At 38.8% G+C, this 16,825-nt stretch overlaps 1 protein-coding gene across 17 annotated transcripts in view; it reads left to right on the plus strand.

Annotated features, from left to right (window-relative positions):
- LOC128867611 (probable multidrug resistance-associated protein lethal(2)03659) overlaps nucleotides 1-16,825 on the plus strand; it is a 58,206-nt gene that overhangs the window by 17,861 nt on the left and 23,520 nt on the right. For all 17 annotated transcript variants that reach the window (XM_054109090.1, XM_054109053.1, XM_054109046.1 and 14 more), the window contains one exon: nucleotides 11,491-11,578. In XM_054109090.1, coding sequence (XP_053965065.1) covers nucleotides 11,502-11,578 — 77 coding nt within the window. In that variant the 5' untranslated portion in view covers nucleotides 11,491-11,501. The remainder of the gene's footprint in view (nucleotides 1-11,490; nucleotides 11,579-16,825) is intronic.

The following is a 16,825-nucleotide window of genomic DNA, read 5'->3' on the forward strand; positions in this document are numbered from 1 at the left end:
TGAAGGTGGTAACGGTCTCCCGGTGAATGTCGTTTATTGACTGTCTGAATACTGTCCGGTCCAGTAGGTCTCGGTCAGTTTTGTCCTGGAGTTCGTCAGCGTAGTCGAGGAGGTGTCTCCTGACGTGCCTGGGAGGCGGCTCAGGCTGATAGTGTCAAAATTCATAGCTCTCGGTTGAGTAAATTTTTTTAATAATTAATAAATAATAATCAAGAAATAATAAATGACAATCACTTCATAAAAAAAAAATTTAAAAATAAAAAATAATATAATAATAACAATGTTTTGAAGTATCTTAAGTTGTTTTAAGATTTATTTTGCTGAATGCGTCAATTTTACATTTATTTTACTGCAGGCACACAATAATTTTTATTAACTGATAATTCTGATTTCAATTGAGAATATGGGTATGTAATTAGTATTATGTATGTATATGTATATGTATTTACGATTAAATTTTAATATACCTCAATAAACACCCAGTAGTGGTGCCACATGCAATCTAAATGAGTTTTAATCAATGGGCACTTGAACATTCTCAAGTAATTGAATTGTCAATATTTATAAGTTTATAGGCACTCATAAGTGCAATTTACGAGTACGAAGCATTTTTTTATTTGTTTAATATACGAAGGATTTATTAATTGAAATGGCATTTGGTTAGAGTATTTATTATATGTGAAATAGTCGTTTCCTATCACCCGTTTGCCGGAAAATTGTTATACTTCAAACAATTTTTTTTCAGGTGAGTATGCGGAAACGACCGTCAGGTCCACTTTGGCAATGCCGTGCTGCATCAGAATAGTGTTTATTAATAGTGTTTGTTTCACCACTTCTCTGTTCGTTAAAGGGCTCCGCTATTTGCTAAGCGAATAAATAGTACTTGAAAGCAAGAAAAGTTTAGCGAACCTCATAGAACTTTGTTTTTACACGCTTAGCTTACAAGCGACATGCTTGGGCCAGCGCTTCCAAGTATAAGTTTGGATATTTTGGTTTTTATATTTTGCATACTTTCAGGTGGTATGTTTTGAAAAGCTTTGGAGTTACATAACAGTTTGTCAAAATAAAAAATAATGTAGAGCTGCCAAGCCAGCTGCAATGTTGGAAGGTAGGTTAGATTGCAAGAGTACCACGGGTACACTACGAGTAGCATTAGAGTGAAAGGAAGAAAAACCATCTACAGCCATCTAGTGCTGTTTATGGCCAAACTCAGACATTTGCAAAGAAAATGTTCAAAGGTCTCTTTCTTTGCAGGATCCCACAGCTTCTGCAATGATGGTTGCATAGAAGTCCTGGTCTGTCCATAGTCCATAGTCTGTCGTTCTATGGCCAAAGTGTTTTTGAGATAACATCCGAGAAGATATAGCTCCATCTGAACTTTCTTAAAAAAGAAATTGTGCAGTTTATTTTTAACAATGGTCAAGGACAACCGATGACTGAGATGGGGATAATTGAAACCGGTTCGGTTGCCTCTTCTTGGCAAGCTCATCGGCAATTTTATTTCCTTCTATGTTCTTATGGCCTGAAACCCAGATAAGAAAAATATTTCCTGCATGTTTGAGATTTTTGATAGCCTCCTTACAGGACTTGACTAGAAAAGAGCTGCAACATGGCGACGACAGGGCCTTGATCGTAGCTTGACTATCGGAAAAGATATTTATGCCTCCCTTCCAACAGCGATCCGTAAGCATTTTGTGTGACCGCAGGATCGTTTGACAGAAGTCTAGCTTGACAAACACTACTAGTTCTCGGCATTACAAAGGAGACTGAAATATTGGGTGATTTAGAGAACTCCAGATCCCTTCTTTAACCCATCGGGGAAAACAGAGGTACCTATGTCTGTAAATTAAAAAATAAAAAAGAGTAAAAATAAGAAAAAAAAAAAATAATAATAATAAGTTCAAATACCTTATCCCTTTCTTAACTGAAGTTTCTAGTTAATAGAATTTGCAAGCCATACTTTGTTTATTTGCACATCATTGTGAAAATAATGTGAGTCACGAAAAAGTCACGCTTTAGCGATAGGCGAAGAAAAGTTTCCGCATACTGGCACGTTGAATATATATAAAAAAATGAACTTATGTTAAAAGTAAGCAAGTAGTAAATATGTTATACACATAGGCAAGCAAGTCTCCGAGATAATCGGGCATCATCGCTACTCGAAAGACCCGGGCTTACATAAGTAGGGAGTCATCCCAGCCAAACGGGCATTAGTTACTTTAACGACCCAGATTTCTATAAGTCCAGCAGCATTTACCAAAAAGGTATGAAGAATGTTTTAACCTATTACAATAACAACAACAAGTTTATACAGTTTAATGCAAAAAGAGCCCAAGTTTGTCTGATTGAAGAGATTGATTTGTTGATTTCAAAAAATCAATAAAGTGGGGCAAAACAAAAGTTCCCGGAATATATTCAGAAAATTCAAAATTCAAGATTATTTATCAAAAGTGAAATTATCGCCTTCGAAGCATTCCCCATCAACTGCAACGCAGTTATGTCAGCGTTTCATCCGGCTCTCTAAACATTTCTGAAACTCTATTTTCGTTGTAGTCATCAGAGCCTCTTCGATTTCTCCATTACTTCTCTTCGGCTGTTGAAACGCGCTCTTCGTAGTGGTTTATTGACTCAACAGAAAACAAAGCACGCAGGGCGCCCTATCAGCTGAATTCGGTTACTATTTGATGGTATTCGTATATCAGCCGAATTCGATAGTTGTTGGATGGGATTCGTTTCGTTCTTGGTAAAAAGTTCACAAATAATGATGGCACTGTTCCATGGTGCGTTATCAGTGTGCAAAATGTACTATTTTTTTCCATAAATCCTTTCTTTTTTTGGCGAATTACTTCATGTAAATAACGCCCATATAATAGTCATTAACTGTCTGACCTTCTAATCCATAAAAACCATGAACATCATTTTCTTTGTTGATTGGTCTTGGTTCATTCCGAGTTCTCCACTCACTCGTCAGATATCTGGATTCCGTGTTGTAATCATAAACCCACGTCTCGTCTTCAGTAATGATGCGTTTGATGAATGTTGGGTCGGATTCATCCTTGGAAATCATGTCTTTGGCGATAGCATCGCGAGCGCTTATCCTTAACTACAGTGTCCGGAAGGGACCCCTAAGCAATGTTGGTTCTGTGCTTCTGTCAGCTCTTTGATGGTTAATTTGCGGTTATTGATCAACTTTTCTTTCACTTTATTGATGTTTTCATAAGTTTTCGATGTCGAGGGCCTGCCAATACGTTAGTCCTCCTCGATGGACTCACATTCTCGCCTGAAGCGTTCATGGGGCTCGCAAATTGCTGTTTTCCTTAGAGGATCATCGCCGAAACAGTTTCCCAATATTTCTAAGATTTTCGCTCCAATGAATCCATTTTTAACCCGGAATTTAATACCAACTCGTTGTTGTTTTAAATTCAAATATATTTTTAAAACTATAAAAAGTCGAAAATACGCGCACAGAGGTTGATTTATTCAAGACGGCGTAACTTTTACAAATGACAAACAATGGTGATAAAATGTAGGAATGTTAAAAAAAAAAACCGAACTTAAATCAGTTGAGTCAGTGTCACCTGATGGTTGTTTCGGTAACTTTTTGATATTTATTGGTAGTGCAAAGTTAACCGCAAGCTCGCAAATGGCGTCATACGTCAATCATATTTGACACTTGTGGATTAGACAGCTGCATTAAACAAACAGACAAGCAATAGAGCGCGTAACGGTTGTCAAAATAAAGATTTCCATCACCCACAATTTTTTTTAAATTTAGTACAAATAAAATTTCAGTTATGCAAAAACGCAATTGGATGATTAATTTTGCGCCACCTTGTTTTTCTTACCGTGCAATGTATAAATTTATTATAAACCTAACCACAATACAAAGTTACCATTGTTTTAAAGCATTATTTAACACAAATATTTTAATTCAAATAAACATTTGAAGTCAATCACTCTTTTGAAATTTATGAAGTAGATTAAATAGGTTTGTAAGAGGTTTCAAGAATGTGAATCTTTTAATCGAACGATGGACCGGTAACATATACTTTCATTGACGGTAGTGGAATTAACAGACAAACTGGTTGATTTTTGAATGCGTTGGGCTGATCGCGAGCGACATTAACTCGGAATGCGTGGAGCTGACAAGCCTGCAAACATCAGACAATAGAAGTGTCAGTTTTCACCTTTCTGCTGATTGGAATGAGTTGCAAATGCTTATTTACGCCAAACAATTGATGAGGACTGTGAAAATGTGCATATGCAGGCAAAATTTTACAAACAGTTGGAATGCCAGCACTGCGAAGAGAGTTTTAAATGGCAGACTGAGAACTACTTGGGGCATTCGTAGCCCTCTGAAGTCGGGAAGTCGATGAATTTGGGGTATTCTTGTTTGATAGAGTACTTTACAGAAAACATTCCCAACTCTTATATAAAAACAAGGGCCATTTGGTACAGAGTGATTCAATAAGACCCCAGATTGTCTTTTATAAATAAAATTTGTCGAAGTGAGCTCGGTTTTTATCGACCTCAAAAGAGCCTTCAAAACGACTGACCGGGAAATATTGTTGAAAAAACTGGAATATATTGGCGTTGAGATCGTTGAACTTGAGTGGTTTCGTAGTTTCTTGTTAGATCGGAATCAGATTTTAGAGATTTGAATTTATTGAAAGTTTGCACTTCATCTCTCTACTCATCACAGTACCTCATCCAGACCCAGTTGTTTTATAGAATTGAAGATAGAGCTGGTTTGGACTGATTTTCCTCCGGCTGCAATTGGCTGAGATGTCTCAACCTTCTATAACACTACATTCAAGGAGAAGGTGCATTGGAGTCTCCTGGGATTGGTCACAAAATCGACAAGAGTCTGTGGACTATAAGCCGATTATGTGCAGATCGGAAGCAACAAACGCTTATAGATGCGTCTATGTCAGAAAAGGTAGTAGTCGAAGTTGGTTTATCACAGGAGTCGGTCTGAGCTCCCATTGGAGATTTGAATTCGGCTGAGCGTGAAACAGCAAATATTTCATCATGCTATGTAGTTCGTGCGTAACAAGGATGATCGATTACCAGGCTTGACCATCCGAAGCAAAGTTGTGAAAGTAACTTCGGCTGCCACTCATCGGGTACTCGGCAATAGAATTCGGCTCGCTCATTTTACGCACATTCACTAATTCGTCCAATCAGTTGTTGTTCAGATGGCAACGAAGAAACATGGGCGTAGGTTTAGTTGATTTTTTTTCATATATCACCGACATAATCTCAAATTTTTCGTAAACAGACCGTTGTCATGACCCATTTTACGTGCTTCTAAATCGCTGAGAGCCGGTTAACGGTCTGATGTTGGCCACACCTCTGCAGGTTACCGGATTCTCTGTGCGATAACCTAAGATACATAAACGAAACCCACTCATATTTAATCAGGGAAAGTAATAGTTTTAGTCTTCAGCTGTTTAGAACAGAAGTTGATAAGAGAAATATATTTTATAAAGGATTAAAATGTTTAATGATCAAGGTTTTAACCAACTCAAATAAAAAATAGTGTTAACATGAACATGCCTACAAAGGAATTCAATGACCATTCGGCTAGCCCTTTCCAACCGAATATTCAATGTTGCTTTATAATTCATTTTATCAGACCGCCTGTACATCAAACGACTGTGCTGCATCCTCGCCATGCCCCTTGACTTCTTGCCATTAAGAATTTTACTTGAAAAGAGATACAATGTGGTGCTGCCAGAGGCTCCATTGTGATCAAACTCTGAAAATAAAATGAGCCCAGCAAACGCTGTGTTCGCATTTTCACGAATGGCTCCAGGACCGAGCACGGTTCCGGCTCTGATGTCTACATGGAATACAGCGGGTCAAATCTACACTTTGCTGTTGAAGGCACCCATCTGTGTTTTAAGCGGAGGTGTATGTTGTTCAAGAAGCGATGAACTTTGTTGTGGAAAACAGATGGAGAGGCAGATTGCAGCGACAGCAAAGCTGCTCTCATGGCTTTAGATAGCCCTGCAACCACTTCAAGGGTGGTTGGCTACTGTAAATCCAGGTTGAACTATGTCAGTGGACATAATGTCCTGACGCTAACATGGGTCCCGAGACACGTGGTTCTCGCGGTTAACGAGATCTCAGGCTCTTTAACTAGGATGGGTTCTGAGGCCCACTTCTTTGGCACTGAGCCTGTTCTGCCACTCCCTTCTGCAGCCATTAACGCCATGGTCGGAAAACGGATAACTCTAACTCACAAATGAGTCTGGCAGGCTAAGAGAGGCCGCAGATGGGCAAAACGGATGTTACCTGTCATGTCCGACCGACTGTCGCGGATCCTCCTATCATTAAGAAGAAGGCACTGTAGGCAGCTGGTTGGACTGATGACCACTTTCTAGGGGCGAAGAGCATGGAAAAGGTAAGTATCTCAGGCAGAGCAGTCTGCCCAGCATGGGGAGAGGAAGATGAAATGGCGGGCCACTTTCTGTGTGCCTGATCGGTCTCCGATCGAATGAGGCTTGACGTCTTTGGCATTGATGTGTTAAGAAGCGACCACCTTGGCTCCTTGATTTAAAGAAAATTAGAAAGCGAACCCGAGTACAGTGCAATAGACTTAATTGTGTCTGAGTGCTGTACTTGCTAGCCTGTCCCGGCAAAAAAAAACATATGTTGCTATTTTGTATAGAAGAAAAGGCGTGAGATTTCAGTGATAAAAAATTGTGAAAAATCAACGATATTTTGTAGCCACTTGAAACTTGCACTAAAATTCAATGGCCTATTAAACTGCAAACTTTTGATGAAATTGGGAAAAATGTGGTACAATACTTGAAACAATACAAGGTGAAGTCCAAAATAAACAAAACGGACGTCATAAAAATGTTTTTGGTGGCGCCATCTTTTTAATGAGTTAGTGCGTTGGAAGTTACATCCCTAGCTGACTCCCAGTGAAAGCTTGGTGACATTCGGTTCAATGGAAGCGAAGTTATTGCGTATAAAGTGTCAGTATGTTTGTATCATCGGTACAAAAATGAGTTTCGAACAAAGAGCTAATATCGAATTTTGTTTTAAAATCGGTAAAACGTTTACCGAAACATTTGAATTGATGAAAAAAGTGTATGGCGATGATTGTCTATCTCGTGCCAGAGTTCATGATAGGTTTACACGTTTCAGAGGTGGTGAGGACATAAATGACAATGAACATGCGGGCCAAAATCAGTAATCACCGAAAACTCCATCGAAATTCTTCGTAAATTTATCAAAAATGAACCGAAATCATCGTTGAAATTCATGGAATCGGAGTTGAATATCTCCAAAACAACGATTTATCACATTTTAACTGATTACTTGGGAAAGGTCTGTGCACGTTTCATTCGGCACAAGTTAACTGAGGACCAAAAATTGCTCAGAATTCAACATTCATTAAAGAGGCGAGAAAAGACGAGAACTTTCTTTACAACTTTGTAACTGGTGATGAAACGTGGTATTTCCAACATGAACCTGAAACTAAGCGTCAAAGGCCCCGAATGGAAGGCCCCAGACGAGCCACCACCCAAAAAGTCGCGTTTGGAGAAGTCAAGCGTCAAGTGGTCATTTGTTTTTACGATTCCAAGGGAATTGTCACAAGGATTTCGTGCCAACGGGCCAAATCGTCAATGCGATTTTCTGTCTTGATGTTTTGATGAGCGTTTGTTGCATCGCATTCGTCCAATTCGCCCTGATTACCGCGAAGGTGGAAGCTGGCGCTTATTGCATGATAATTCATCATCTCATTGATCCACTCTTGAGAATGATTTTTTGACTAGAAATCGCATTTTAACCATCAATAACTCACCGTATTCACCTGATATGGCGCCCTGTCACTTCTACCTAGTCGGAAAATTGCATTTGGCCATGAGAGGAAAACGTTTTGCGTCGGTAGAAGCCATCCGAAAGGCTTGTACCGACATCCTGAAGGACATTCCGATCAATGACCTGAAACATTCTTTCGAAAAGCTTTTAGATCGCGCAAAACAATGTACCGGGGCCAGAGAGGACTACTTTGAATAAACTCGAAGTTATCAGACCAAAGCTCCTGTGGTTTCTATTTTAACTCAGTCTTGTTTATTTTCGACTTCATAGGTATTTTTATAGTATTTAGTATATTTTTATAAAAAAAAAAAATGATGTGTTTATGAGAGTTTATATGGGAATAAATTGTAGGGGTATGAATTAATAGTGGCTATTGTGCAATATCAGTTTTTTTAAGTTTTATCGCAGTTTTATCAAAGGGTTTTGCCTGCGCATGCAATGCTCTTGATATCGACAATTGCAAAAGGCAAATATTATACATAGTTTGTTTTGTCAATAACAAACAGAAATGTCGCCACAAGCCATGATATTATAACAGTAAAGCGATTCATGAGTACATAGAAAAATTTAATTATCATGCGATTTCTTATATACAGGGTGGTTCAATATACATGTTAAAATAAATATAAATGAAATCAAATGAACCAGACTTAAATTTTGTCCATATATTTTATTAGAAAGAATTAACGATATTCAACGATATTCAACGATATTAACGCTTGAATCGTTTTTGGATTCAGCTTCATTCAACTCGAGTCGTTTAGTCAATGTCTGATTAGCTAACATCTGTTAGTGCATTTTTAATCGAAAGTTTATCGAGAGATAAGCTTTACTTTTAAAGTTTATAAAGACTGTTTTTTAATAATAGAATTTAGAACAAAATTTAACTTCTGCATTTACAAGAAGTTTTTCTAATTATTATGCGAAATGATAAAATGTCCAATGCTAGTGTAAGACTTGCTAAAGCTTTTGCTTGAACGGCCAGTAACACTACGAGGGTAGTTTGAAATACGTTAACCTCTCATTTTATTTTTGTTGTCCGAGAATAAAAAAAAATCATTAGGTGCCAAATCAGGGGTGTTAAGCGGATGACCCATTAAATCGATCTTTTAAGTACTCAAAAACTCTTGTGTAAGCCGATACGTGAGAGCTCGCAATGTCTTGACGACGGATGATTCGTGTTCGGCAGTCGGCTTTCCTGAATTCGCCCAAAAACTTCTGGCAAAAAAAATGGTCGTGCCTAACTTAGAATTGACTGTTTTAAGATTCGCTAGTGGGAGAGTTGCGATGTGACCAGATTTTCCGAAAAAAGCAGGCGACCATTTGCTTTGAAGTGCTTCTTCTTAAGCTTAGGTTAAACTCCACCTACGGTCTTACAAATCAAACAAATATTACTATAAAAAAGTCAAGATTGCAAATTTTATTTGTATTATTTAATACAGTTTACTTGGCAGCAGTGATGATACAGGTAGGTAGGTGAAATGGATGAAGTGCCAGTCTGGCACTCCTCAAGTAGCCGTAGCACCGTTTTGATACCATTATCAGTAATGATACAACAATCAGTACAATTAATTTTGCGAAATAAACATAAACCAGTTTTCTCAGTAAGATTTGGTTCGAGTTAGATGAACAACTCTTTCACAACATATTTCAAATTGTCCTAGGCGTGTTATCTTTGCCGTATTCACCGGCAGGTGTTGAATGCATATTTTTACTAAATAATCTTATCGTTTGCCGATTAGCACGAGAAAGAAACGACTAGCGCGCTTTGTTAAACTCGGCCAAAATCACTTAAGCGATCAGAGAGCGAAGAGAGAATCTTATCAAAACAAAATGTAGATAAAACCGCACGCTTCTCGCTTAGAAACCAATGACCCAATTAAAAACAGCTTAACCCAGCAGTTTCCATTATACAAAATTAATCATCGAATTTTGTTTTTGAATAATTTTTATGCTAAATGAAAAAAAATATGATTTTGGGTGAGAGAAATTTTTATTTTGACCTTTACGCGCTGCATAGCATCCCTGTTTGTTGCCGTTTGCAAAAATCATAAATCTTCAGATATAGTAATTAATTTGGCGAAACCTAATATGTAATATTGGGTGCGATTTATGTTGCATATAGTCAAAAGTACTTTTCTTTGTGTTTAGTACAATTTTGTTATATCACATAGCATCATGACGCCCTCTGCTCCAATTGGACTTAGGTAGGTAGGTAGGTAGGAGAAATAGTTAAAATACCACTCTGCACTTCCCAAGTAGCGCTAAAGCGCCGTTTTGATATTATTATGAGACCTGCAACAGACAGATATCTACAGCCAGCCATAGCTGGAGAAGATTGATGGGATTTAGGTTTCTGTACTACCCCAGGCTGTCGAAGAAAGGAGCACCCTAAGCTGCCCTTAATCGTTTAGCTGATAAACCCGGACATTTACAGAGAAAGTGCACATTAGTCTCATTCTCCGAAAGGTCTCCACAGCTGCTGCAGTGAGGGTTAAATGGTAAACCTAACTTTTCCGCCTGCGTGCAGATCGTCCAATGACCGGTAAACACAGCTACGAGTTTGGAAATTGAATTGTGTGGAGTTCCCAGAACTTTCTGCGTCCTCCGTGTATTGTACTCGGGCTAAAAGGTTTTCGAAAAAGCACATGAAGAAATTAAGCTCCATCTTTTTCAATTCAAGTTGTGCAATTCCCCTTTAACAACAGTCAGGGAGATGCAGATCACCGGATAGAAGATCTCTGAGATCAATTCAGTCCTCTTCCTAGTAAGCTCACCTCATCATTTCCCTCTATGTTCCTATGCCCTGGCACCCAGATCAGCGATATGCTACCTGTACACCCAAGAGAGTTGATCTGCTCCTTACAGGAGTTGGCTAGTTTGAATCTGCACCATGGCGGCGTCGTCAGAGCCTTGATCTAATAAGAGTTTATCGAAAAAAATTGAAATTATAATAAATAATATAGCGATAATATAGTAAAACTGAAATTTGTGATCAGCTAGTCTTAGAACATAAAGGATGCCACTCTTAGGAATTTTTGTTTTATTTTTCAAAGAAAGTGACAGCTGACCGGTCTCACAATGTTTCTTGCAAATGGCATATTTGGGTTCAGCATAGCGAAAACATTAATGTAATAAAATTTCAAACTAATTATTCGCAAAAAATTAAAAAAAAAAACATGGCTTTCGCCGTTTAAGAGCAGACGTTTCTTATTTCGTTCTCTAGCGGCCTGATACTTGGGCTGACTGATAGTCAAGATTTTGAGCGAGGTTAATCAGTGTTAAAATTACATATGTTTCAAAAAGATCACTGCGCTTGGATCATCCTGTATGCCCATTCTAAAATATATGGAGTCAATGCATTTGTATGTGACTGTGTGCCCGCTTGCAATTTTTGTCGACAATCTGTGGTCATTAAATAAGCTATCGCATTTTGTTGCAACTCGAAATTACAGTAGTTGCCTTTAAATAAACAGAAAATTGCTTTCTCATTATTGTGTATTCAGGCATTTCAGTAGATTTGTGCAATGCATTGTTTATAATTTTCGTTGATTCTTTATAGTCGACATTTATTTACCTGTTTTAGTAATGTTTTGCTTCTTTTTTATTTGGTATAATTACATTTGGTTTCTGTTTTTCTTCTCGTTCCAGTGTAAAACAAAATGCAGTCGGTTAAAACTAACGATTTGCCGGAGAATCCGCGTGAACGTGCCAATGTGATATCTGCGCTTTGCTTTTGGTAAGCCTTTTGACATACCTACTTATACACACTTATATATATTTATACTTAGTCCTGCCATAAGTTCTGTTACAAGTTAAGTCCGTTATATACGTGAAGTAATAATACTTTTTTTTAATGAAGTTAGTTTTTTTTTAATCACAAAAATATTAAAAAAAAATTATGTTCATTCGAAATGGTCAACATTTGCTTTTACACAAGCCAAACCAAGGATTGTTTTAGACTCTCCAAATTTCAATTTTGACCACAAACTGTAGCCCAATGGATTTAGCTTAGGACTTCCGGACGGTTCTGCGGCTATGAGCCCAGGAATATTGTTTTTTAGCTTATGAGCTGGAGCGGAATCCCGCTGGAAACTCCAACGCTCTCCATTGAATAGAGTACTGCTCAACTGCTTCAACACACCTTCTAAGACATCCTCCTGGTACACTTTTGCCCCGGTCTTAATCCCCACCATACCATTACAGAGACTGCGCTTTTGCGTTAGAAGTTTTAGCATAGATTTTGTCCTTTTCCTTATTAAAAACTTCTTCAACAGTGGAGGTTTTCTCATCTGTGAAAAGAATATTTTCACGGCCGTTGAGCGCGTGCCACCACGGCTTTTATGGCTGCACTGGTTCGAACAACGCGCGGACTTCTTTTTCTGTCTGTCACTTCAGACGTTTGGGAAAAATGATTGATCGTGCGGTAAGCAAACATTCTCGAAATATTAAGTTTTTTCAGCAATTCGTAAATCTCTCTGGCACTTTTATCCCACTTTTGTAATGCAATCACTGCAATGCGATTTCCCTTAGCTCCCCACACCATTCTTAACAAGCGAAATTTGGCACGAAATTGAGTATGGTTTTTTCTGCGAATTTGTTCTCGCCGTATGCATTGAAAAATTTGTCACAGAATTTATGGCAAGATTAAGTATCAGGTCAATCCATAAGTTGGAGCGTATTTTACCCATAATTTCATTTTTGTACGATTTTTGCATACAAAAAATTATTCGCGGAATATAACGGAACTATTTGTATTTCCTTTGATATTGTATATTTTGCATTCAACAAGTGATTTTAATCGCGGTGGTAAAAATGCAACAACTGCTGCTGCAGAAATAAACACTGTACACGGAGAGGATACCGTGAGTGTAAGGACTGCGCAAAAGTGGTTTTCAAAATTCCGAAGTGGTAACTGCGAAGTAGAGGATGGCCCGCGCGCTGGTCGTCCTGAAGTCTTTAACTCCGACGCCTTGCTCGAACTCGTGGAAGCTGAGCCAAATTTGGCAGTCGATATGATAGCTCAGAGGTTAAATTCATCGCATGGAACAGTTCACAGGCACCTGGTTCAGTTGGGAAAGGTTTCAAAGCTGGGAAAATGGGTTCCGCATAGACTTTCCGTCGCCAACCTTCAGCAGAGAGTGAATGTGTGTTTTCAGCTGCTGCAACGGCTTGAAAATGAAAGTTTTTTGAACAGTATCGTTACTGGTGATGAAAAATGGGTTCTTTACGATAATCCTGTTCGCAAACGTCAATGGCTAGATAAAGATGACCCCTAGAGATGGCTTTCTCCGCAAGAAGATTCTCCTGTCGATTTGGTGGGATATGGCCGCTATTGTTTATTATTATCAGACGGTAACTGCTGATTATTATTGCCATCAGCTATCAAACCTGAAAGAGGCACTTAACAAAAATCGACCGTCTTTAGTGAATAGACGCAAAGTTTTGTTTCACCACGACAACGCAAGACCTCATACCGCAAGGCAAACATTAGGCAAGCTGAACGAGCTCGGATGGGAGCTAATGCCGCATCCACCATACTCTCCGGATATTGCACCTTGTGATTATCACCTTTTCCGTGGACTTCAATCCCATATGAGTTACGAGAACTACTCCTCCAAAGAAGCCATAAAAAGGGATATCGAAGCGTACTTTGGCTCCAAAGACAAACAATTTTTTGAGCAGGGAATTAAGACGTTGGGAAGACATTGTAAATAATGAAGGAAAATATATTATTGATTAATAAATACTTTAAACATCTTTTTTATTAATTTTAAAACCACCTTTAAAAAACGCACGAACTTGTGGACTGACCTGATACAAATCTTCTGAAAGGGTGATTAATATTGTGCCACCTTATAGTTCGTCTTTTTCTGCAGGGATATTATAGACACATACATATATATTGTACATACGTGCACAACCTAACAATTTAACTTTTGTTGACAGCTGGCCTAAGCCCGCTATTCCGCCCTTATGATAAAACTGCACGCTACTTGCAATAAGTTCAGTTAAATACGTGCAAATGGCTTTCAAAGTTACATTATATATATTTGTACATATGCAAGCAACTGCGTATGTGCTTCACGTGCATTTGCATGCATTTTGGAAAATATAATTATCGAAAAATAATAAATAAAAATAGTTTTGATGGAAATAATGAAGCTCAAGGAGTACTTAGCTTTCAATGGTTTTTGATCGACATCGAAATTTCTTACAAAGTGCGAATATTAATTAACAATAATGTTTGAATTTATATCTCCACTGAACAACAATTTCAACAACCAACGTAGAACTGAATACGTGACTTATGAGTGTTTTAAATGGGCATTCAGTGACTGGCGTTGTGCCTTATTGATGGCCATTACAAGAGCTGGACGAACGGGGGAAAACTAAAGTTTTCTTAATTCTCAAATAATATTGGAAGAAATCAAGGGAGTGCAACTTTAGCTTAAGTCGTTGATTTTTCAAAAATATATTTTGAATACGAGTGAAATCAGATCGCAAAATGGATTTTTCGTAATGATATTAAATGAAGAAAGATTTCTCCAGCTATTAACCAAAACTTTTTGTCGGAGCAAATGTAATACAATAAGATCCGTATCTGCGTCCAGGTTCCTCTGCTGTTGGGCATATGGAGACTCTACGCCTTCGATAATATCCATTTATTTCTCAGTGTTTTTGGAATAAATGGAGCATCGAAAATTTTGCGATAGTGTAAAATTTACAAGCTTTCGTCTTGTCATCTGTCTGATATTACAGGGTACAGCATACGAAGTGTAACCAATTAAAAGGGCCATACATTCAGTTTGGAAAATTAGTTTTATTCAATTCAAAGTAAAAAATGTGTGAAAATAATACAAAATTAAGAATAAATTTGCTTTTGCTCGATATGATCACCTTTTGCCCTGACTATGGCGTTGATACGGTCCAGAAACGAATCGCAAGTTGTCCGAATGTGACTTGCAGATATTTTGACCCACTCGCGGACAATGGTATTTTTCAGCGCCTCGAGGCTGGTGAATCTTTTAGTTCGGACCTTGCTCTCCAAATGGGTCGATAGAGAATAATCCATCGGATTTGTGTCTGGTGAATTTGAGAGCCATTGTGCGGACGTTACGAAGTTTGAAGCGTTGGTTTTTTAACCATTCTTGGTTCACTCGAGGTTCGTGAGACGGTGCGGAGTCCTGTTCGAACGTCTATGGTCTGCCACCGAAATGCTTGTCTGCCCACGGCTTCAAAGCAACCTCCAGAATACTTTCCCGCTAATATTTCGCATTTACCTTGACGCCAGGCTCGATGAAAACGATTTAAAAGCGCCCATCTGCGGTTACAGCGGCCCAAATCATTACCTGTGGCGGATGATGCCTCCTGGTGGACAATTGATGACTAAATTCTCGTATGAATGGTCGGTCAAATAAACTTTATCGTTTTGGGAGCTTACGAATTGCTCAATTTGAAAAATTTTCTCGCCAGAAAACACAATGTTCGGAAATTGACTGCTTTCGGCCAAGCTACGAAACTCCTTCGCTCTCTTAAGTCTGTGGCTGCTTTGGTGTGAGATCACGTGCCTTTTGGATCTTGAGAGGCTCGACTTTGCGGCGGATACTACGATCAGATATTTCCAGTTTTTTCGCCATTTCATTGGCACTTCCTCGGGGATTTCGCTCTGGTCTCTTCTTCACTTTTTGAACCATTTCACGTGACGTTGCAGTCTTTTGTTGACCACCTCCATGACGTTTCGCGATAGTATCATTGTAACGAGTAATGGTGCGATAAACAGAAACTTTATTTACTTTAAGGTGCTAGAGCTCACGAACAATCGCTGGTTGTAATTTTCCAGCCAAGTATAATGCAATCACACAATTACGTTTGAGATCCATTACTGATTTTCTTCTTTCGCGTTTACTCTCGGCAAAATGCTTCCGCGCGCTTTAAACAATACCCTGGATACTAACAGACAGCTGATGCATGCGTATCAGCTGCGCGAGTAGTCTGAAGTTGGTTACACTTCGATTGTTTGTTTGCCTAAAGCAGTTCCTCTCCGGCGGTATGCTGCAGCTGTTGTTGCCGTTGAACTTTCCTTTCCCAATCAATTTGTTGCAGTTTCCTCATGATTTAGACCCCAAACGCTCTTACTGCGTCCCATTTGACGTTGGACGAACACATGTGCAATCGCTGTTGGCAAGTTTTCTAAGACCCTTGCGAGCAAGGCCTGATCACCGCTAAAGCGAATGCAGTGAAAGGCCACATTCTCGGCGCTCTCTATTGAATTGGGGCAGCTTGGGCAGTAGGAGCTGTCTGTAAGCGGAAAGTGATGTAGATATTCCAGAAAACAGCCGTGACCGGTGATTAGTTGGGTGAGGTAACATAATAATGTTTCAGCAGCTATCAAAGTTACTAATGACTTTCAGCTGTAAAAATGTTCGGTAAAGATTATTAATTTATCACGCATCGCTTCCCGCTTGCAAAACATATGTAACTTATTAAAAAAATATTTTCGTAATTCCGGCTCTGTTGTAAATACGTAGATATGGATTATGCCCAAAAAATCATCTTCTCTAAGGAGGCGCACTTTTGGCTCCGCTAGCCGCTGTTAACAAGTAAAGTTGCAATTATTCGAGCACAAGTGTTTACCGTAAATATTGACTACTGCATCGTAAAAGATTAACAGTTTGCGGCGGTTTATGATTTGGCAACATCAACGGACCTTCTTTTTTTTTGAAATGAGGAAGAAAATACCATGTCCCTTAAAGATTGACTGTTTTGGGTGACATAGGAGATTCCTTATTTTGAAATGAGGAAGAAGACACCATTACCCTCAGAGATTGATTTTGCTTGCGGACACGGCGACACCATCGGACCTTCTTTAAAAGGAAATGAGGAAGGAGATACCATTACCACCAATAATCTCCGGTATAGAACGCTGTTAACCGACTTTCTGTGGCCAGAGCTCGACAACATCTACTCCATCTGGGGTTCCAAC

The sequence above is a fragment of the Anastrepha ludens genome, chromosome 2, assembly GCF_028408465.1.
Source record: "Anastrepha ludens isolate Willacy chromosome 2, idAnaLude1.1, whole genome shotgun sequence".
Classification (NCBI taxonomy): domain Eukaryota; kingdom Metazoa; phylum Arthropoda; class Insecta; order Diptera; family Tephritidae; genus Anastrepha; species Anastrepha ludens.